General features: G+C 39.9%; 1 protein-coding gene and 1 long non-coding RNA gene across 3 annotated transcripts; both read left to right on the top strand.

Annotated features, from left to right (window-relative positions):
* The first annotated feature begins 714 nt into the window (after positions 1 to 714).
* Positions 715 to 6,891, top strand: LOC133892039 (protein YABBY 1). Of its 2 annotated transcripts, XM_062332777.1 has the most exons (7): positions 715 to 899; positions 1,009 to 1,121; positions 3,198 to 3,317; positions 3,633 to 3,753; positions 4,479 to 4,527; positions 6,058 to 6,133; positions 6,557 to 6,891. In XM_062332777.1, exons 2-7 carry the CDS (start codon positions 1,053 to 1,055, stop codon positions 6,623 to 6,625), a joined length of 504 nt encoding a protein of 167 aa, XP_062188761.1. In that variant the 5' UTR covers positions 715 to 899; positions 1,009 to 1,052; the 3' UTR covers positions 6,626 to 6,891. The 2 variants fall into 2 exon arrangements, with proteins under 2 accessions (XP_062188761.1, XP_062188760.1); XM_062332776.1 differs by having other exon boundaries at positions 716 to 1,121.
* An 8,071-nt stretch (positions 6,892 to 14,962) lies between these two features.
* On the top strand, positions 14,963 to 22,209 carry LOC133892482 (uncharacterized). The gene is made up of 3 exons (XR_009904381.1): positions 14,963 to 15,031; positions 15,247 to 15,320; positions 22,063 to 22,209. It is a non-coding gene; the product is annotated as an uncharacterized LOC133892482 (long non-coding RNA).
* The last annotated feature ends 2,322 nt before the right edge of the window (positions 22,210 to 24,531 follow it).

Below are 24,531 nucleotides of genomic sequence, written 5' to 3'. Positions count from 1 at the left end.
AGAAGGGGCACTGTTGAGGATCTGGAGGCCAGGAGTAGGAGGGTGGTCACCCGGACACGGGCGGCCGGATAGGATGGAGCGACCGCCTCCATGCTACCTAGATCTACGCCCTTCACCTCCACTGTCGTTGCTGCTCGCCATGGGGATGTCGAGGAGACGAGGAGGAGGCGGCGGTGGGTCGGCGCGCGATGAGGATAAGGAAGCAGCAGCGGGCCGGTGCGCAACGAGGATGAGGAGGCAGTAATCAGCGCGCGACGAGGAGGACGAGGCGGCGGTCGACGCGCGATGAGGATGAGGACGAGGAGGCGATGAGCCGACACACGACGAGGAGGCTACAGACGGTGAGGAGGCAGCGGTCGGGGAGGGCGAGTGGCGTCATGTTGAATGGAGTAAACGAGGAGAGCAGCTAAGTGCTGGATATAAATATAACACAGGCATCAGTGCCGGTTCTAATTGAGTTCGCGCACAGGAGTTTAAGAATCGGCACTGATATGTCAACACTACCGGTTATTTTGAATCGACACTGATGAGACGTTACTTATAACATATTCTGTAGTAGCGATTGAAACCAGTACCAGCGCTACCAACGGTAATGCAGTAAACTAAACAAAATTTCAAACGGAATTGAGCTGCTAGGCAGACTCTGCAGCCATCCATTCTCCTAGTCCTAGTTTGTCACACAACATTGCCCATTGGTTGATGTAGCCCATTTCTTGATCTTTCCAACCTCTTGCACTCAGCTGCACTGTCGTCCCACAAGACAACCCACCAAACACCTTTTTCCCTCCCTGCTTGCCCCCATACTCAGGTTATTATCCCCTCTAGTTCTCTCGCTTTGTAGCATCCTGCTATTGCTTCCTCCACAAACCTCTCAATTCCACCATAGGCATCAGCCAAAGGTCAGAAGAAATTCTGCTATGCCCTCCGTAACCTTCCATATATAAGGGTACAGGAGGCATCGTTTTGTTCATTCATATCTCCTGCTTTGCTTTCTTCCTCTCCCTCTAGATCTCGCCTTCACGTCGGCGAGTAGGTGCTTCGAGACGGGGGAAATGTCAGCCCAGTTTGCATCCGAGCGTGTTTGCTATGTCAACTGCAACTATTGCAACAACATCCTGGTGGTATACTCTCTCTCTCTCTCTCTCTCTCTCTCTCTCTCTCTCTCTCTCTCTCTCTCTCTCTCTCTCTCTCTCTCTCTCTCTCTCTCATGTGAGATCTGCGGCAAAATCTCTTCTTCTTTTTTTGTGTGAGAGAAGCTAGCTAGCCTATTGTTATGCATGAGGGGGAATGATTCTATTCAAGTGCTCTGCCATACTGGTTACACCACATATTTTGTTTCATATTAATCTAGAAAAGCTTTTTCACTCCCTACTACTTTAACCAACATAATTTGCTTCTTAATTAATTTCCAAGTGCATGCTTATATATAGATGCACCCAAATGTTGGCATCATGAAATATCAAATGAAGGAGGAGATAAACACTAATATATTTGTATCTTTCGGGACCAAAAAGAAATTATACAGCATAAATATTTCTTTCCGACCTTTCCAATTTGAAATAAAAAATGTTACCCCTTCTTCCCTGCAAAGGATATATACCTACCTGTATTTACTATAACATGAAAGTCTGCATCTGCTTGAACATGTCTTCTTATCTATATTTAATACATATGTTGTTCCCCGAAGGAAATTTTCTTTAGTTTCATGAGACCCATCCACCATGCATATCTCAGATCCAACACTACTATATGTCCATTTTACTCAAACAAATCTAAACTGAAGTACACGATAAGTTTTTCGTCTCTTTCACCAAAGCCGTGTTTCATAAAATGAACAAATTTATTGGAAGCAGGTCCTCATAAATATAGATTTTGAATAACTGGGTACTTTCTTATAAGCATAGATCTTTTGGGGAAATAAACACCCATAATGCATGAGATGTTTTTCTCTCTATATAGTCTACATGTCTACTAGAAAATACCAAATCATCTCCGTGCATGGTTTCCTGGCAAAATCATTTCCAGCACTCAACTTTGCATGCATGCAGATGATTAAAGCCTCTTTATCTATTGCTTTAGTCTCCGATGCGATAATACTCCAGTGTACCTTACTAGCTCTACTCTTCTCCAACATATCTTTTTTGTGACTAAATTTTATCTGAACTAATAAAAAATTGAAGTTGCGACAGCCTTCCCTCTCATTCTGCACATGTGCAGAGAGAAGTGGATCTGTTAGTCATGTCATTTTCCCCTTTCTTGATGTTTGCGCAGGTGGGGGATCTAGGTGTGTGTGATGATGTGCTGAAAGATAGGAGAGGGTGACATGAACTTTCAACTATAAAGATACCGCCACTTTTTCTCATTTTTATCATGCCCACACTATTCACACGAGCTAGAGCTCTAACAGCTAGCAGCTCTCTCTCTCTCTCTCTCCCTCCCTCTCCCTCTCCTGTGTGCCTGTGATGACAGAGATGCTCGTTTAGACCTGAGATGTCATGTCTGCCGGCCTCCTGGAGGCGAGTAGCACCAGGCCATTTGCTTCCTGATGAGCATGAGAGGGATGTAGACTATAGTTGAGTTAGCTAGGTCTCCAGCTCCAGGCAGTGAGTTAGCCCTGCCTCGAAAAGAAGACACTTGAAAAGGTGTTGCATGTAGATCAAAAGACATGCTGCAACTTTCCCATCCTTACTTGGCGTTGGGGACTGGCCATGCACTGTCATGCTTTCCTCGTCTAGCCCGTACAAGTCTCTACTGAAGAGAGAGGGAGAGAGAGAGAGAGCACGTACATATTAACTGTGGTGAACTGTTTGAGGTCTCTCAAAAACTGTTGAACCGATTGCAGAGACGGTTCCAAGGCTAGCTAGCTCAGGCTAGTCTGACATCAAACATTTACTTCTAGGATAAGAAGTAGTACTATTTGCTCGAATTCTTATATATTCTGTGGCGCCATGTAACTATGTAAGCCTCCATCTGTTATTTTTTCCCCTTTTGTTACTAGCTCTAATTAATATTTCTTGCTTGAGAAAAGTACGGAAATCTCCTTAGGTCAAGATTTTTCAAAAAGGAAATAAAACAAAAAAATACATTAATGTTGGGAGGGAAATCGAAATAAATTTATTCTTTATAAAAAATTGGAAATATAATGCATTGTATAAAGTTTATCATGAATTCACAGATGCATTTGTACATGCACGCAGGTGAATGTGCCAAACAATTGTTCCTACAACATTGTGACTGTTAAATGTGGGCATTGCACAATGGTGCTCTCCATGGACCTCAGTCCTTTTCACCAGGCACGCACTGTTCAAGACAACCAGGTGATAATCTATTTCTAACTTTTCACTCTGACTTATAAAGGGTAGAGTTTTCCATGCAAAACCATGGAACACTTTTAATATTAACTAGATTTTCACAAAGACAATGGAGATCTCATAGTTGTTGACATATGCTCAATCTTATTTTTGTTATTCAGATTTCACACGCCCTAATTTGTATGCTATGCCCAAGATTAATTTTTTATTTTAATAGGAAAAATACCATCCTACATTGTATTGTTATTTTCTAAATGCATATATTTTATCTAAAATTATTAAAAGATTGGAATTACATATATGGAAAAAATGACTATTTAGGTCCAGAACAGAGGATTTCAATGTAATAATTTTGGGAGCTATGAGCCAGCTTCTAGAAATCTACGAACAACATCCATGTACCCGATGTCAAACAATCAGCAGCAAGTGTCACCAATACGACGTATGTACAATCTTCTCATGGTTTTATTTATTTCGTTGAAACACAAAGCTCAATAATGCAAATCATATCCGATACATACATACATATATATACACATACATATACATACATACATACATATACATACACACACACACACACATATGAAGCATATTTGGAGGGAGTATGTACTCCCACATACGTATCTCATTACATAGAGAGTATCTCATATGAGTATATAAGATCATCCAAGTGGCATATATAGTTTTTTTATTGGTTTGCACTTTTTTTTAGTGTATTATATTTTATGTACAAATACAAAGGTATTATCAAAATCTAATAAAATTGATGGATTTCTTTTCTATTTTTTCATGTAGTTCACATTGGAGTATCTTAGAATGAGCATATAAGTATACTATTTGTACATAAAATATAATACACTCAAAAAAATGTGCAAACCACTAAAAAAACTATGCATACCACTTGGATGATCTTATATACTCACATGCTCCATATATATATCATTTATCACATGAGATACTCCCTTATGTAATGAGATACGTATGTGGAAGTACATGCTCTGGGAATACCAAATATTATATATATATATATATAGCTTTTCGACATTACCCCAGTCTACTGATTAGGTCGCATAGTTGATTTACCTAGTTATTTTATCTAACCTTACTGATTTCATAGTTATATTTGGTTAATCAAATATTAATCTTCTTCTTTTTTGTTTCCAGCCCCAGAGAAGAAGCAACGTGTTCCATCAGCTTACAACAGATTCATCAAGTGAGATTTTAAGCCACAACAAGTGCTCACATAAGTTTTTCAACACTAAATATAGAGTATAATATATTAGATATATACAACTAATAAATCATAATAAAATTAGTGGTACATATACGTCCCTTCTACAAGTTGACTTTGAGAAAAATTCCTTTGTGCATCGTTGCATAGCTTGCTATCACTTCTGCTGTCCAACTCTCTTTTGCTGTTCTTCTTTTAGTGAGCATCTCTCGTCTATCATCGCCATCCTGTCAATAGCATTTGATCATAAAAGAATAGCACAAAATCAAAGGAAACTCACAGAAAATAAAAAATAAAGAAAATCATGATTATCATCTTTGAAATGATGAAGGACATGCAAACCAAAATTCAGAAAGACCAGGTACAACATTTTAACAAGTAGTCTTATATATTTGCCAAAAGCTTACTAAGCTAGTTTTCACAAAAAAATGCCATTTATTATAATGTTTTGAATACATCAAAAAAAATTATATATAATACCCTTAATATTCTTCTATCACAAACATTTCATGAAATTAAAGCTGCTTGTGCCCATACATGAAACTTCTTGATGTTCTTTCGGGAATTTTCTTGGTTTTGCCCTGAGATTTCAGTTACTTTGATTTTGACTGGATAGAGATGGCAAAAGAGATCTGTGCACTAAGGGAAGTGTGGCAAAAGGGAGAATTATAATTTTTTGAGGGGAAAGAGCGAATAGGATTGTATTCTAGTGGCAATATCATATATGAACCTTTTGCAGCCAAGTACCTACAACAAAAATGTTGTAAAGTCTCCCCTACTTTTAAACTTTTTGCTGTCAAAAGCTCCATATATGGAGAAAATATTATTATCGATTTAATCCTATCTAAATTATTTATATAATTAAACTATTATATTAATTTGTGTACCATTGGCACAACCAAATAACCTATTTCACACCATTAAATAGGAGTAGAAAGTTGAAATGTTGTAGTAATCGCAATCTTAATTTCCTAATGAAGGAACATACTGTTTTACGGTTCTACCTAACAAAATGGACAAATATTGTGAAACAGGTGGCTAGTTAATAAATCTACAAAAATAACATATAGTAACTTTGTGCAGTGGTACTTTTTAATTTGCAAAATGGTCCAGTACTGAAGCTGGTTGTTGCATTGTAGCCAGCTTATTGAGGCTCACTGTTGAAGCGATTGCACGATAAATCCCAACTTTTTTTTACAAGTTGAACCGTTTGGACACAATGCCTTATCAGTTTGAGACTAGTCGTATCAGCTAGCAATATATGCGGGGCATGCATTGTAATTTTTTTAATATTAATTAATTATTTTCATCCCTTTACTGACAACATAAAAATACCACTCTTTATCAATTAATTATTTATAGTTCTGTTTCTACGCTATCTTTTCTTCATTTAGTTGCATGTACATTTTCTCGCGAACACACATGCATAAAATGCTAAAACATGTCTTCACACGGTCCTTAAGTAGATACACGTGAATAATCTAATAAGATGCTTCTTCTCGACATCAACAGGGAAGAAATACAGAGGATAAAGACGAGCAATCCACAGATTAGCCATAGGGAGGCATTCAGTGCTGCAGCAAAGAATGTAAGTCTCGCATAATTTGCTTTAATTTAACATGTACATTAACACACAAGACACGAATCTATCATACTCATGCATGCATGTATGTATGTACATCAGTACATGATATCATATCATCGGTTACTAATTGCGCACACAAAAAAGATAGTGCTATCTTCCTACTGTACAATATAACTGCACGAAAGTCTGAATTATATATATCCTCAATCGTAGACATTATATCTGGTTGCATAGTTGTAATACATTTTCAAATATAGCCGTGCAATTTTCTAGACAATTCCATTTGTTATACACAATAACACGATAACACATTGCTTGTAGGCTCAGGCAGCCAGCAGTGCTGCAGCTAAATAATACTATATATACAGCATATACTATTACTAATCTCTCACGCTTGTACGCATGTTTTTGGCTAACTGCCTGCAGTGGGCTCATCTTCCTCGTCTCCATTTCGGCCTGAGCGTCACCGACGGCGGCGGTGGCGGCAGCAACTAGCTGATTATCGTAAATGAGAAGACGACCATGCGCGTGTACGTGTGACCGCCGCCTCGCACGTGCGTCGCCATATTCACGTACACGTGCATCCTCATCGATCTCTTCACCTTATATATATGTTGCGCTATATATGTATCTTACTGGATTTGCAAGTTTCAGTATCTCTTGATTGTGATAACCTGTATTAGACTTGTGCATGCATGTCCTGCATGGACGAGTGACATACGTACGCTTCACAAGGATGCATACTGCTAAATAAACGAAAATTAACATCGAGCTGTGTTTAACAGTTTAACAGTTATATATAATTCTTTGTATATACTCCCTCTGTTTGGCAAAGTTATTCTGATCCGTGTAGCTTGGTTTTGTTTTTCCGTTTTCACAGAGCAGGACCAGTTGGATGTTACACAACTAAGCTAGTCCCTCACACTACACCAAAACACATCATCAGTGTCGGTTCAAAATCGTCATCAGTGACGGGTTTTGAACCGACACTGATTACTCGGCACTGATAGCTAGTGACTATCAGTGCCGGGTATGGAACCAGCACCGAAAATCACTATCAATGCCGGTTGGTGGCTTGATAGTTGGTCTCAATTCAATGTTTTTCAGGCCGAGAAAAGTTTAAATTTTTTTTCGTGACCAGAGACACCCGACCAGAGGCTGCTCACCCGATCACGCCCAATATTCGCAAAGTCACGTGATATTCACTCGCATACGGCAACAAAGACTCGAACTCAAGACCTCACAGCCTGTGCGTCGCACGACCCCTCTAACCATCTCAGCTATCGTCCGTTCGTGAGTATAGTAGCAAAATAAATACTTTTGACATCTTCTGACCGAACATTTGAATAGCTATTTGGATATCTAAATGATCTCAAATAAAAAGCGATCAACTACAAATTTGTAGATCTCGCCGAGAGCTACAATTTCATATAAAATTTTTTTCCATCCGACTTCGTGTGAAAAAGTGATAAATTTTTTAACGTGAGCTGTCATCGACAGCTGCTGCAACTTTATTATAATTATTTAGACATTTAAATAACCTCAAATTAAAAGGTTTTCAACTACAAAGTTGTAGATCTCATCGAGAGGTATAATTTTCATATAAAGTTTTTCTCCATCCGACTTCGTGTGAAAAAGTTATAAATTTTTTAAAATAAGTTGTGACAGTAACAATTATCAGTGCCGGTTCGTGGCTGGAACCGGCACTGATATATCAATGCTGGTTCTAGCTAAGAACCGACACTGATATCAGTGGCGGTTCTTATCTTCTCGGCTGTTTTTCGTGCGTGGGAGTTTAAAAACCGACACTGATACGTCTTCAGTGCCGATTACTGTCGAACCGGCACTGATAAGACGCTACATATGTGGTGTTATGTAGTAGTGCAACTGCAACTTCATCTACGACAAAACGAAATACATTTGTACATGCGCTCAACAGCTCAAGTCACGAGAATGCAAGAAAAATGCTAGCTAACTTTCACTGCTTAGATTTGGAATCAGAATTAAGGCTGGGGTCGAGGTTATTAGAAAATGCGGCGACGAGATTGCCGCTGTCAGTTTCATCAACCAAACAAACGGCTACTTTAGTTTAGAAGCCTTTTATCCAGCAATATTTAATTAGGGTGTGTTCACCAGAATTCCATTGGATATCTGGCTATATTGCTTCGGGAATACTCCATTTTACTACCCTAAAGTAGTACTATGTTTGTCCTGATAACCTGTGCTTGAAGTTTTATTTGGTCTAAACCCCTTTAAGTTCTAAAACCGGGTTACTTAACCCCTTGGGCGGTTTTGGCTGGACGGTTTTGCTAGCATGGATGGTATTAGATGGTGTTTTTGATACATAAGCATCATAGGTGGATTAGTGGTGGTGCATGTGCATGCAGGACCATTTGATGTATGCTGAATGTCTCTCGGACGCCATAACTCCTTGCTGTTCAATTCATGTTTGCTCCAGATCTTGCCGAGCTTGGCAGGTGGCCACGTGGGATATATTAGGTACAAAAAAAGTGTCTGATCAGTGCACAATGCAAGCAGAACGAGCAGCAGGTCTCGTCGTCCCTGGGTGGCAGCGCCGCCGGCCCGATCGGCGAGCAAGGCGGCAGCGGGAAGAGGGAGCAACGCCGCTGCTGCGGGGCTGCTCGTCGCGTCCGGCCCTCACGTGGTGCAGCAGCCAGTTCTATAGCCCTCCATGAATCGAATAAAACTGCTACTCTTGGCTCTAGTAAAAAAAAGGCTAAATAAAGTCTATACGATGATTTGTGCTACGAGTATAGCTCTCACGCTGCAGATCATTCAAGGCTGAGCAGGGTTGGACCTAGCCCAAGAAATGAACAGATTAGGTATTTGCAACTTCACAAAAAAAGAGCTAAATTCACTGAAATCCACTGAAAATTAAGACTTTAAACGGAGACATGTGCCCTAACTCACTTGCTCTATGCTGGATCTGCCCATGAGGCTGAGCATTGCTTCTTGGTGGCCAAAACAGCGGCACCAGAAGTGTGGAGCATGTTGTGTGCCACAGACTGTGTCACCGTCGTCTGCAGCGTGAGGCAGGGCACAAGCTACAGGTTCTGATCGATGCAGGTCCCATGTGGATTGGAGGATGGCATACGCGGTGTACGTTGGCATCGGGAGACCGGCAAAATAGGATGATATGATGAGCACAAGGTAAAGAGAAGAAAGAAGAAAAGGTGATATGGTAGCCACATCAGCAAAATCCAATGATGTGGCATCAATGTGGCAGAACCACTAATCTAAAACTGCTTAATGAGTTAAGTGACACAGTTTTAAAACTTTAGGATTTAAATAAACCAAATAGATTTTTTTTTCCTATTTTTTTCACATGAAATAGTTCAATTCCACATGAAATATGCTTCAAACCCGGTGCAAGTATTATTACATCTACTACACACATGTGCGCGTACATGCCCCCATCTAATCAAATCCACGACGGTGTGACGTCTCGTAGGTGCGATGCGCCGTCCCGTCCCATCATCGCGCAGGCCTCAATCAGTTGGTCGGCTGCTCGCTCCTTGTTCCTTCGCCGGCCTAAAATAACCATGAATTTTTTTAAAAAAAATTACTTGGTGTAGATGATGTTATCGTATAACTCTAAAAAATCTACTCAAAAAATTATTCGTGCAACGAGGAAAAGACAAATTTTAGGATACTAAAATTTGTCTTTTTTGTTTCATTCTACAAGTCATATTTTTATCTATTTTTTAAGCCAGATGATAGCAACATTTAAACCACATAAATTTTTCATGATTGTTTTGATAATATTTTGATTTTTGAGGGTACTAAAACATAATATTTTTATGTTTAAACATGTTGCTCATTCTAAGGGCGATAGGACTCTAGATTTGTAATTTTTAAAATAAACATATAAATTTGCAATTTTTTTTAAAAAAAATAAAAAATATTATCGATCGCACCTATCTTGGGAGTAGCGCGGCCCATTATCGGCTCATCATCAAACATGCCATCCAAAAAACTAGATATTCTTTTCTTTTCTTTTCTTTTTTACTTTTTATACTGTTGGAAATTTGCATAACCGAATAAAGTGGCGGGCCTTCAAAACCCTAAACTGATCCGAAGACGGGATGAAAATGGACACACAGTGGGGAACTATTCACTGATATTAATGTCACCAGTCTTATCAGATACAATAACCCCTATTTATAGGTAGTACTTAACCTCTCCATGTTGCAGTTTACAAGATTATCCCACCAACTGCCACGTGCTTGGTATATTTAAGGGTACTAAGGTACTTTTCTAATTATATCTAAATTATTTACAATCTTACCCTCCATAGTCTTTGGTCGCCACCTATGGCCCTCCCTTCGACCATGCCTTTGCCCTTTACTCTGTCTTCATGGACTTAGGCCATCCTTCGCTTGGACATCCGAAGGTCTTCGCTCGGTCACACCTTTGGCATCCCTCGCGGCGTCGAGCAAAGCCCTTGACTATGATCCGAAGGCCCGGCGAAGGCTTCGCTCATTGTAGCTACAGGAACCGTCCTTGCGGCGCGTAGGTGTCCGAAGGGTCGGTTCGACTTGCCAAAGGGTTCCTACAACATGACATACCTATGGTAATTGTAAGTCTTATTAGTTTGCGGCATCCGTAGAGGTCTTCGACCCAATATATAATCATCATAACTAGATCACTGTGTTACTATATTTATGCTTTTTTCTTGGTATATGCATTAATTTTTTTAAATACTTGGTTCAACATTTTACAAATCCTAGTTTAACATTTGAAAAAAGCATGCTCAACATTTTTGAAAATATCGAAATAGTATATTCAATGCATCAAAGTCATTTTTTGTTTCTCAGATGCGTGCAACATTTTGAAAAACTTGGCTCAACATTTGGAAAAACCTAGTTCAATTTGAAAAAACTGGTTCAACATTTTTATGTGAAAATGTTGAAATAGTATAATCAAAATATTAAACTAGTACATTTGAATTGTTGAATGTTTTAAAAATTTTAAAATAATAATAATACTTATATTGGATCTTATTTTGTTGCATTAATTTTAAATAACACTTTGTTTCAAAAAGATTAAAAAACAAACTTACGATTTGAGAGAAAATAATCGTTTTAACTTTCAAATTCAAAGAATTTTGCCACCCACTCAACCCAAACGACTTGATATGTGTCCAGCCCAGTCCGACCCGCTCCTCATGCTTATGCCCCAGCACTCACACTCGGTCCACACCCACATCTTAGCTGCTCACGTACTTGCGTACGAATTCAGTTTTTCTCACCATGTCGATCCAAGGAATGGGCCGACCATGTTAGACCACCATACTGTGGGGAATACCTCAGAGAGACTGAAATAAAATGTGAGTACGAGATTATGATGGAGGAAACATAGCTATGACAAGAGGCAAGGCACGAGCACCAACAAGAACGTTAACGCCGAGAAGAAAAACACAAGTGACAAGCCGAGGAACTTCAAAGGTGTGAGGAGGAACATCACCTCCTACAAGATATTCTAAGGAGGTAGGAGACCGAGCTTCAAAGATGTGAGCAACACCTACAAAAACGTGAAGCACTCTTGCACTGGTAAGAAGAGGCTGAGCGCGAAGCAGCACATCAACGAAGGGAAGACATCCCTGTTCCACACAGTAGATTTCTTTTCCTATCCGCATCAATGTAATATTACCGTCAGCTTTGTGTTACCCACACACATCCAACCGTGGTAACAAAATTGATGGCTTCTATTAGAACTGGTCACATTACTGAACATGTACTCTATTTTCAGACCTAGCCTTTTCAGAATTAGCCTTCTCATCAGTAGTATTTTCAGACATAGGTTTTTCAGAATTAACATATTCAGATTTGGCCTTTTTAGCCATAGACTTTTCAGTTGATATGACCACATCTTATTGTAGAATTAACTGCTTTCCAGGGCCGATTTTCATGGACTTAGATCATGCACCAACACGATTCCGCTGTATACATACATGATCTCCTGCCCACATGTACAACCAAACCACTACCCTCGACCTCCACAACTTTGACGAAAATGATGTTCGATCATTTTCCCAAGAAATACATGCCGGATACTGGGGTCGTCGTGCCCATGTGCTAGTGTGAAGATATTTGTAGGATGATAAAGTTCTCCGAGTTCTCTTACACCTACGGAAGGAGGTTCTTCACGTGTCACAACTATGAGTACGATCCACCCTAGGGAAATACTAATATTGGCTCCCACCTCCTTATAATAAATTCTTACCAAATTACTATAAAAATGACTAAGATTTACCACTTAATATTTTGTTCTTAATTACAGTCACCGCTACTACTATGTGACTTCTTACAGTGGCTAGATACTGAGTAGTCGGAAGCGGATGTGTTCCTTTTTCACACTGAGCACTACGCCGCTTGAAGACACTTTCATGAGATGGAAGCCAACGAGATGAGGGAGGCTAAGCACAAGAGCATTCAGAAGGAGCAGCAGAAGATGAGGGAGGAGCCCACATGATGGCGGAGAGGGAGAGGAGGTGCGACGTTGGGTGTGTGACGCAGGACCCAAAGCGGCGAGGAAGAGAAAGTACTCACATTGAACTCAGTAGATCATATGCTGTTGTTTACAATTCTTAAGGCATGTTAGGTTTAGATGCAATACTTATTTAGATCATAATAATCGTGTATCGTACATGTCAACACCTGTGTATGTCGCAACTCCTATTAAAATTAATGTGTTCAACTTTCCATTTCTATCAAATTAAATTATTTTGACCAAACCAAGGTGTCGCCCGTTTATAGGGTGACACCTTGCCATCGCCTGTTCAGTAGGCGAGACAAATGTGTCGTCTGTTTGTTGGGCGACAACAATATCTCGCTTATTCACCGGGCGACATATGTCACTCACCAATTTTTTAATTTCCTAACAGCCGGAGCCTACAACATCTCACCTGTTCATTAGGTAACAGCTTACTCTTATCCAATGAATAAGCGATGATAGACTATTACTATTATTATTTGAAACATCATGTAGTTTTGATATTAACTATATTAGAGCCGCGCGGCTTCTCGGCCAGGCGCCGCGTCCACGTCACAGGAAAATCCTCGCGCGTTCGATTCGTCATCCAGCGTCTGCTGTTGCGCGCTTCGCGCTGCGCTTCGCGTTGCCGTGCTGGGCCCACGTCCTCTGGTTCTGTGTCTAGCGCGTTGCGCTGTTGTCCGCCACGCGCCGGTTGAAGACCTTTGCTGTCCCGGTTGGCTCGTGCTGAGGGATGGCTGCTGTCCGGTTCCCACGTTGCGTGACCACCTCGTTGTTTGTGCCCTCCGGTGCCCATTGTCTAGCCTGGTCCGCAGCCCATGGAGTCTCCGCCCTCCTCTTTCCTCTTCTCCCCCCTGCTCCCTCCCTTCGCTGCTGAGCCTTGGTTCCTTGACTGGACGCTGTTGTTTGCTTTGGTCGCTGCTGCGTTTTTGGATCCCTTGCTGTGGTCAGTTCCTTTTTGCTTCTCTAATTTGGTCTGCGCCCGATTTGGATCGGACGTTTTTTTCCCTGTAGATCCGTGTGCCTTTCTCTTCCGCACCTTTAGTTTGTTTCCATTTTTTTTTGCGTTCTCTTTTGCTGTCCCTTTCTATGGCGGTGTGCTCAGCAGATGCTGTGCTCCCTTTTACATGTATCGATCTCTTTTTGGTTGTTCACGTAGTAGGGGGCAGGGAAAGCGATGTGGAGCTTTCCCTTTTTCTCTATCTCCCGTATCGTTGGGTTGTTATGCTCTTCGACGATTTTTGCAATCCCATGAACCTTTTCAATCCCATGGAGTTTTTCCTGGGGCTCGGTCTGCGTATTTTGTTTATTTTCCGTTCATTTCAGCCATTGTTCCCTGGTTTTTTTTTATCTTCTCGCTGCCTCTTGTGTTTTTTGCCTGCCCTTCTTTTTTTTTTGTCCCTGTTGGCTATTTTCCCTGCGTCTTTTTTGCCGTTTAAATAGGTTGGCGGATTTTTCCTCTCGAATCCTGCTTGTTTCTTCGTCATTGCGATCCCATTCGTTCGCTCTGATGTTGGTTGCTGTTTGTTGCTCCAATGGAAAGATTTGGCCCTCCAGTGCTTCTGATTGTTCTCGTGTGCAAGAGAGCAAAAGTGGAGCAGGTACAGGAGAAGGTAATGAACAGAGGCTGTAAAAAACAACGCCAACCGATGAAACCCAACCTGAGGCTAATTTTTTTTTAGCTCTTTGTGTAATTACAGCCGAAGAGTTTCAAGAGCGAAAATATTCAACCTTGTACCTGTTCGTGGTGGTTTCTGGTATGGTCTTATTGTTCCTTTGTTGACCCCCCGCGCTCCCTGTCCGCTCTGCTTTAGGCTTCGTTGATCGTTGCTCTATTTTTATTTTATGCGAGGGGGGGGGGGGGGGAAGAGCCTGCCGTGTGTTGCTGATATCATCGGTATACTGATTTATGCTTGTTAGTCTAATGGGTGTCCTTTGTTCCATGTAGGTTTTGCATCTTTTGTGGCTCTTTGTCCCGTTTGGTTAACAAGGAGGATCGTTGCTCGATTGAAAACGTTAGCATTGATAAGGTATACTTCGCTCTCCCCTTTTATTGTGCCTAAGCAATACGTTTGTAGCCATATTGTCTGTTTATCCATGAGATTAGTCGATGTGCTATAATTGTGCTTAGACCATTGTGTCCCTGCACATTCTATACCAGTTGCTAGATTACCCTTGCACATTATATTACACCATATTTTCCTTGTTCTCGTCATGTTGTGCCGCATATTGCTTTATGCTGCGCTCTTTACGGTTTCTGTTATCTTAGATATCTCACATCCTTTTTAAAAGATTGTTTATCTTTCCACCCCTTGCAGTTGTTTTCACTGTTTGGTCCATGAGCAGATTGCCAGAATACTGAGCTCATCTTTTCTGGTTTCCCAGGTGCAATACACCTCTCGCCCTGTTTTAGTTTGTTACCTTCGGTGCGATGTTATAAAGCGTATTGTTTGTCGGCTCTATTGCATTATTCGCTATTGCATAGTATATCACCTGCTACGATGCTCCCACATATTACACTATTGCGTATTTGTATTGTTTCTTCAGGATGGATTTGATCATATCTGTTGTTCTGACATGTATTCTTGGTTCCCATGTAGGTTCTTATAAATTAAGACCCCTTGTGTTATTCGATCTAGAAGGAATTGGCGTTGAGCCAAATTTGTTATCCTTGGTAAGATAACCCCCTCCCTCTCTATTGTCCTTGATTGATTTGCCGGTGACCATACTATGTGGGCATCTTATTCCTAGCAGTCTTCCACATGAAATTTGTAGTCGTATTTGCATTATGTTTATTACATTATCTTATTATGCAGAATATAGCGACTGACACATTGTTCCCTTCTTTTTTTTTATTTTCCCCCTTTTCCTTCCTTTCCCCTGGACATCTTCTTCTTTTTCCTTATCCTTGTATTAATTGCTTGTTCTTTTCGTGTATGTTCCGAAAAAAAAAATTGGGGGAAAAATAGCAGAGGCAGGACAGCGTTAGTGGCCTTATGTTTGCTATTGGAACTTCCTACATCTCCCTTTTGCAAATCGTTGCGTGTAGATGTCGCTTGCCATACGTTTCGTTGCTTTGTGAGGTTGCTAACGATGGAAGCGTCCTTTGTGGAGTAGAGATTGAGCTTCCTTTGCTGAGCTTCCAGAGCACCCCGCGCCAACTCTTTTTCTGGTCATCTTGTGAGGCAGGGTGCATGCCCGCTTATGAGCACGCTGCGCTGCAAGCCATTGTTTGTCTTCAAAGTATATATGGTTTTGTTGTGGTCGATTACAATTTTGGAAGGTTAGTTCTCTGCCAAAAAAAAAATGCATGTTTTGCTTCCTAATATGCGTATCCTATGAGTGTGCATGCACATATTATGGCTCGCAGCCTCCTAATACTTTAATGGTCGCTGTGTTTTTTTTAAAGCAACTTGCATCGTTATATTTCTTTCTTTGCCTATCCCTTTCAGTACATATTTTCCCTACTCTATTTGCAGTGTTGTTGGTCTCTTGCTTTTACTTCTTCTTGTACTTTTAGTAAACAGATTCGTATCAGCGTTTCCATGTGCTACCGCTCAAATGAGGGGAAAAAAACAATATAGAGAACAAATAAAAAACACATTCTTCGCTGCATGATTATCCTAAATTTTTTTTTGCCATTGTCTCTTTTTCTCTCTGTTTGTTTTCCCACCTCGTTCGCACCATATAGACCCGTGCTTTTCGCATTGGTAGCCAATGGAGCCGTGTTCGTCCCAATCGCATGAAGCCGCTGCTGCTGTGCCATGTGCGTCTATCATCTTTTTCTTTTCATTTTCCATGTTTCTCCTTATGTTTAATATGTGCCGCTGCTAGGCTCATCACGTTTATGTCATTACATACCTTTTTATTTCTTGTTTCTTCTCTGTCACCCACACTGTCTCCGTGCCACCCGTACCCATTACTTTGACGGCGTTCAGCATTTTCGTCTACTCACGACACACACTCTACGAGTGGAACTCGCAAAAGACAAAGTATGTCTCCTTTTCATACCTTGTTGGATTTAGCCTATACACCCTCACAGCATTAGATATCTCAGTTCCTTATTGATAAATAGGAAATCCTGAAAAAGGCGCCGCATATCACCGCCCTTTAGTTCTGGACCCAACTGAGTGCCGCCGTAAACGACGCAGATTACTAGATCAGCAGAGGTTGAGGCTTGCAGGTGATTGGTACCAGCTTGTACCATCAATAAGAATCCTTTCTTGCCACTGCTAATAACCTTCACCTGCATTATCTAAGCCTTGTCTGTTGCCATGCTCTTCTAGGACCATTACATAATCACAGCTCTTCCATAGAATTTGGCCACTTCAATCAGGATTACATTAACGCGTTGAAAGGTACGTGTGGTTATCATGCTATCCCAACATTTCCCGTAGTATCGTTACATATTATGTCACCCTCCTACCCTCCTCTTCTCCCCACAATTTTACACGCTCTATCCCTGCTCCTTCAGCTAATGCAAATAAATGATTAGTCGCATATGATTACAGCATTCTTACAAGCTAGCTAACCGTTGCTTCGTTCTCTTTCTACGTTGCTATAACAAATCTCTCCATCGTTGCAACATTCACGGTGTTTTGATTCTAACATCTTGGTATGTAGCTTCTTATCCTCATCGCTCTTATTTTGGCTCACCTGACTACGAGTGTAGATATTGCCATGCTATATTTTGGCTTGGAGAAAGGGTTAAATCTGATTCATCAATAAAAAATAATAGGATTATCTATAATTCTTGCTGCAAAGGAGGCAGAATTTCTATACCACCCTTTAGAGCCCGACCTGAACCTCTCAATACCTTGGCTAAATTCAATGGCAACGCTAATTCCAAAAAATTTATAAAACACATTCGCCAATATAACTGCTTATTTGCCTTTACATCAATGGGAGCACACATAGACCGTTCTATCAACGATGGTCGAGGACCCCCCGTTTTCAAAATTAATGGTCAAGTTCATCACCGCATTGGCTCTCTACTCCCGCACGAAGGAACACCTCCTAAGTTCATTCAACTATACATATATGATACCATTAATGAAATTAGAAACAGATTACATGCCTTAGATCCAGATGAGATACCTAGAGATCCTTTAGATGAAACAATAATTGAAGAGCTAATACAAATGCTTGATAACCACAACCCATTTGTAAGAAAATTTAGGCTTGCAAGAGATAAGCTACGAGAGCACGGCAACGAAGAATTTATCATTAGAATTATAGGCGCAAGAGAAGGCGACCCAGTACAATACAATTTACCCACGACTGATCAGCTTGCCATGCTTATTGTTGGTGACTTTACATTAGACACATTCAAGCGAGATATAGTGATAGAAACACATAGTGGCCAACTCCACCAGATATCTGCGCTACATCCCGCTTTCATGGCGCTTCAATACCCTCTTCTCTTTCCATATGGCGAGCGCGGTTTCCAAATTGGAATACCCTATAATGACACCAACCCGGTTCAAGGTACAGCGCGTGCTAAAGTGACAATGCAGGACTATTATCGTTATATGTTCCATTATAAAAAAAATCAGCCAAATCCCTACTTATGTTACGGTTCTTTATCAAGCCAGGCCAAGGTTGATGCCCGCGCTTGCATAGATGAAATGAGGCTATGGTTTGTGCTTAGCAATCAATCCAAACTCAGAGTAGAGAATTTACAAGGTATTACTGATGCTGTCAGCCGTGGTTGCACAGATGGCAATGAAATTGGCAAAACAGTCCTACCGGCTTCACACACAGGCGGCAGACGATACATGATCCAAAATTACCACGATAGCATAGCAATATGTAGAGTATACGGCCCACCAGACTTCTTTACAACATTTACATGCGATTCCAAATGGCCAGAGATTCATGAAGCCCTATGCAACGAGCCAGGACAAAAAGCAACAGATAGAGCGGATATCATTGTATGAGTATACAACATGAAACTCGAGGAGCTTTTACAGGATATTAAAAGCGGCGCAGTCTTTGGTCCCATTGTCGCAAGTACGTTCCCCTATTCAGAATAGTTTTCCTCTTCGATATTTCTCACTACCGAATTAACTTGCACGAATACTAACCATGGTCCCTTTTTTTAATTATTACCCTGCGTTTGCCCACATCGCATCAGTCCTACATACCGTCGAGTTCCAGAAGCGTGGCCTACCTCATGCACACATAATTGTGTGGATCTCCCACGACACTTCTCAACCAACAGCTGCGTTCATTGATTCATTTATAAATGCTGAGATCCCGGATCCAAATATTGATCCCCTAGGATACGCATTAGTTGCTGAACACATGACACATGGACCATGTGGTAACAACCACCGTGATAGTCCCTGCATGAAAAATGGCAAGTGTTCCAAAGGATACCCTAAAGCTTTACAATCTGAAACCACGATTCAGCAAGATGGCTTCGCCGTATATAAAAGACCTATCAACAACAGATATATTCAAAAAGGAAACATGCGGCTAAACAACCAATGGATAGTTCCCCACAATATGCATTTGTTGAAAAAATTCCAGGCACATATAAATGTAGAGTGGTGCAACAAAACTATTTTTATCAAATATCTATTTAAATATGTAACCAAAGGTCCAGATTGCGCCAAAATTTATATCCAGAGAATGACTAATGCCCAAGATGCTCCATATGATAATGATACTCAAACTGTAAATGAGGTTAAGGAATATTTAGATTGTCGCTATATCTGCGAGCAAGATGCATGTTGGCGCATATTCGGATTTGACATCCACCGTCACTTCCCTGCAGTAGAGCGCCTCCCTGTACATTTGCCACATGAAAATAATATAACATATAACAGCAATGCTAATTTGTCTGCAATAGTTTCACAAGAGTTCCTCCGCAAAACAATGTTAACTGAATGGTTCGTCGCCAACCAAAACTATTCTCAAGGAAGAAATCTAACATATTGCGAATTCCCTTCCATGTGGCGATGGGATGAAACACTAAGAATGTGGCGGCCTAGACAAATAGGATCAAAAATAGGCCGTTTATACTATGTGCATCCATCTGTTGGCGAACGCTATTACCTCAGAATGCTGTTAATGATTGTTAAAGGTGCACAAAGTTACAATGATATCAAAACATATAACACTATTACATATCCAACATTTAAAGAAGCATGCAACTCGCGCGGCCTCCTTGGTAATGATCAAGAATGGTTTGATGCTTTCGACGAAGCAGCAACCTGGGCTACTTCCGCGCAGTTAAGGCAGCTGTTTGTTACAATGTTACTTTTTTGTGAAGTGAATGACGAATACATTTTCTTCGAAAAAGTTTGGCGAGCATTAGCTGATGACATTCAATATAGATTTAGACAGGTCATCAATAATCAAAGCTACCAAATACCTGAACCTGAATTGCGAAATTATTTGCTAGACGATCTATCAACTCTGGTTGCAAAGAATGGAGGCAGGATCAAAGACTTCAACTTGCCGCAGAGAACAGGCAACTCTCAAACAGCGTGCGCAAACCGATTTATAGACGAGGAGTTATCATATAACGTTGAAGACCTGATGCTTAAAGCGGATCAGTTAGTTTCAAAACTTAATGACGAACAACACCATGTCTTCAAACGCATAATAGATGCGGTCCTTAATAATACTCCTGCTTCCTTTTTTGTTTCTGGTTATGGAGGTACTGGCAAGACCTATTTATGGAACGCTATAGTTACGTACTTACGAGCGCGTCGAAAAATTGTCCTTACTGTCGCTTCCTCTGGTGTTGCATCATTGCTATTGCCAGGTGGCAGAACAGCCCATTCTCGCTTCAAAATTCCTTGTGAAATAGATAATGATACTGTTTGCGATATTAAACGAGGCACCATGCTCGCTGAGCTTATTGAGGCAACTTCATTGGTAATTTGGGATGAGGCTCTAATGACGCATAGATCAGCATTCGAAACCTTGGATAGGACATTTCGTGACCTACTATCGTCCCAAACACCATGCATGCAACATATTCCCTTTGGTGGCAAAATTGTTGTTTTGGGAGGTGATTTTAGGCAAATACTACCAGTCATCGAGGGTGGTACAAGGGCACAGATTGTAAATGCGGCAATAATAAACTCGCCCCTTTGGAACAATATCTCTGTTTTAACATTAAACAAAAACATGAGGCTGCTTTCTCCACTTTTAGAACCACATGCCCAACAAGAGATTGCTGAATTTAGCAAATGGGTACTAGACCTAGGTGAGGGCAAACTAGAGGCAATTACACACGAAGGTGAATTAGAGCCCACGTGGATACAAATACCTCATGACCTACTACTCATGACCAATGATGACAAAATTGCTTGCTTAGTCCATGCCATATACCCAGATTTGAACGTAAACTTTCCTGATATTTCATACCTTCGTGCAAGGGCCATACTCACTCCGACAAACGACTTGGCAGATCAAGTCAATACGCATATAGTGTCTATTATTCCTTCCAGTGAAAAGGAATACCTTAGTTGCGACAGGATATCAAAGGCGGAGGGTGTTCATGATTCATATGACCTACTATATCCTGTCGAATTTCTAAATTCATTAAATGGAAATAATTTCCCCCCTCACAAGTTGCACCTTAAAAAAGGGGTTCCAATAATGTTACTTCGTAACTTAAACCAATCTGGAGGCTTATGCAATGGAACACGCCTGATAGTTACAGCTATGGGCGATATGATTATTGAGGCACAAATAATCACTGGCACTCATGCAACCCAGCTTGTATATATTCCCCGCATTTGTTTGACGCTGAAAAACCCTAAATTACCTTTTATACTTGAACGTCGTCAATTCCCTATAAAGATATGTTATGCTATGACTATTAATAAAAGCCAAGGACAAACACTCGATAAAGTAGGCGTGTACTTAAAAAAACCTGTATTCACTCATGGTCAATTGTATGTCGCAGTATCCCGTGTTACCTCAAAAACTGGCCTCAAATTATTAATAGAAGATGACAACGGACGCTGCACTGATACAACACGTAACATAGTATATAAAGAAGCTTTGCGATTTATCTCACCTGCAATTGCTTCATGATAGAACAGCCATACATTCCCCTACGGGAGAACCAAAAAAACTTTCCACCGTGAAATTGCACGTAAAAAACAGCCGTGCAGCAACTGCAAATACTGCTTGCATTCCTACTTACAGTTACATACTACAGCAACACAACTATGTATCGAGCTACATTTCCTCATACAAACATACAAATGCCAAAGATATATTTCATCAGTCGTTTATAAAATGCAAGGTACACAGCAGCATCTATTTACAGAGCGATTTTTTTCATCAATGCCCATTATTTATATCCACTTGGCGCAGGTGATTATATTCATTGCCAGTTCAACCGTTCTATTGTTCCCTAATATTTCCAGTGAATGTACAACCTGCAGATCCTCAACATGGCATTTGATCTCCTCCCGACACTACATCCAAAATCTAAACATTGGGTAATTTGCGTACGTGTTTCACGCAAATGGGAATATCGTGCTGGCACTGATGATGGCCCAATAGCGCATGTGGACCTTGTCCTTGCAGATCAGGAGGTACTAAATCATTCCTTCATGTACCTTCCACACTTCTATACCATACATATTACTATGTCTTCCATTTACTTATTATATACCTATCTACATATTCCCTTTTAATTGGTAGCGCACAACAACTCTATGAAAACGTGTGACTCAATTCTGTGCACCGCTGTTTGTTCCAAACAACGAACAGAAAAAATGTTCTACTTTCCTTGATGCAACATATGCTTTTGTTGACCCAACCTGCTGATTATTATACTGAAATCAAGTGTGCATATTTCATGTAGTCTTGTAGCTATCTGGAACCAATAGTGTACACAGAATTTCAAAATTTTCAACATACCAAGGGTATGACATACGTACCCACATTCACATGCTTGCATTAATTCTTCTTGCTCATCTAAACATACATATTTTCCATGATTGCCTACAGACCAATGCCATTTCATAGATCTAATGTGCGGGTCAGCTAAACAATGCTTTTGATTACCTAGGAACTAATAAATTTTGAACCAGATTCTAACAACCATAATTACAATCTACAACTAAATGCTATAAAAAAAACCATTCCTTCAGAGAACCTACAATTTTTGAAATATATATATATATATACATATATATAAGTACACAAAAAAACCATACAAGAGTCTTGCGCTTTTAGAATAAATGCATTCTCTAACTGTTGTTGCAATGCTTCACCATATCCTTATATACAAATCTCCTTCTCATACCTATTCCTGTTCACAACCCTTGTACCTTAATTGTAGATGATATTGGTGATTATGCGCACTCTATTAACTTTTGCAAATACATAGATAACATATTTCTACTATTTCTAATACAGTATAGTCCCTATAAAAATTTCAATAATATTAGAAAAGAGCTTACCACAGAGGGTTTGCAATTTTAAAATACAGTCATACTCTAGCTATTGCTGCAATGCTACACTATATCCTTGCTATGCTTTTCGTCTATTCATTGTCCACCAATGTGAATACTTCCACTTAATTCATAGCACTCAGCAGGTTTATCAAAACCTATAATACGCTCGACAACTTTATGAAAACCTATGGCGCAATTTTGCCCACCACTATTTGTTTCAAACCATGAGAAAAAAAAAGCATTCCTTTTTTTGCGTGAAACATCCAACTCTATCCGATCAACCTACTGCTTGCTATACTGAAATCAAGTGTTCATATTTCGTATATGTTTGTAACTCTTTGCAACCAATAGTATATACATAGTTTAAATTTTTTCTAAGTATCAATAGTATAACATCCATGTCCAAATTCACATACATCTATTACTTCTTTTATTCATTTGGACATGCACATTTTTTCGTACTACCCCACAGACCAATATTGTTTTGTTTCTCCAATATAGAAACCGCATAAAAGATACTTTCGTTACGTACAAAACAATGGATTTTGAAGTAGATTCTAAAAATGATAGTTAAAATATGCACCAAAATGATATAAAAAAGAGAGTTGTTTCACAAACCCTACAATTTTAATAATTCTAAAAAAAGGGCCTTATGACAGCGCTTTTGCGTTTTTAAAATAAAACCATCTTCTAGCTCTTCCCGCAATGCTCCACGATATCACAATATACAAATTCCCTTTTCACAGCTATATCTCCTTAAAAATCTTCTACTTTATTATATATAATATACGTAATTAGTCATAATTCATTTGGTTTTCTAACTATACATACCATGTCTTCAATATTTCTAGCGAAATATAAACCTCACACCAATTGTGGTGCTACTAAAAAAGACTTTAGCACAAAGGATTTACAATTCTAAGATAGATCCATACTTTACCTGTTATTGCAATACATCACCAGATTTTTATGCAGATATCATTCTCATACCTATCCCTATTCAGAACATCACATAGATGATTGTGCATAGCCTATTTACTTTTCCGTATATATACACACCATGGTTTACTATTTGTATTCAAATCCTTGGCCAAAAAAAAAATCAAACAGTACATGCCTTTGTGTTATTGCCTTGTATCTCCTTCTGTATTACATCGTGTGTAAGTTTTCCTCTATATATGCCACTCATTTATGTCACAATTGACTCATGCATACCTTGTAGCTTCAACAGCTGCACAGATTTTTAAAATCTTACATATAGAGGGTTAAAGGTTCAGGCCCATAGATAATTCCTATTTTGGGCGATTGATAATTTCTAATGCACCATCGTTATGATCCTTGGACATTAAGAAAGCCAACTGATTTCAATGCAATGCCATTTTTAGAGCCTACCATGAACATTTTCGGTAAAATCAGTTTACCCAAGCGTATTGCTGGACTCTTATATGT

This window comes from Phragmites australis, chromosome 15, assembly GCF_958298935.1.
Source record: "Phragmites australis chromosome 15, lpPhrAust1.1, whole genome shotgun sequence".
NCBI classification, from domain to species: Eukaryota; Viridiplantae; Streptophyta; class Magnoliopsida; order Poales; family Poaceae; genus Phragmites; species Phragmites australis.
Note: the sequence above shows the minus strand (reverse complement) of the source record. Positions and strands in the feature narration are given on the sequence as shown.

Coding starts and splice junctions, on each gene's coding strand:
- LOC133892039 (XM_062332777.1), top strand. CDS start 1,053: ATGTCAGCCCAGTTTGCATCCGAGCGTGTTTGCTATGTCAACTGCAAC. Junction 3,318..3,632: donor GCACTGTTCAAGACAACCAG/GTGATAATCTAT, acceptor ATGACTATTTAG/GTCCAGAACAGAGGATTTCA. Junction 6,134..6,556: donor TCAGTGCTGCAGCAAAGAAT/GTAAGTCTCGCA, acceptor AACTGCCTGCAG/TGGGCTCATCTTCCTCGTCT.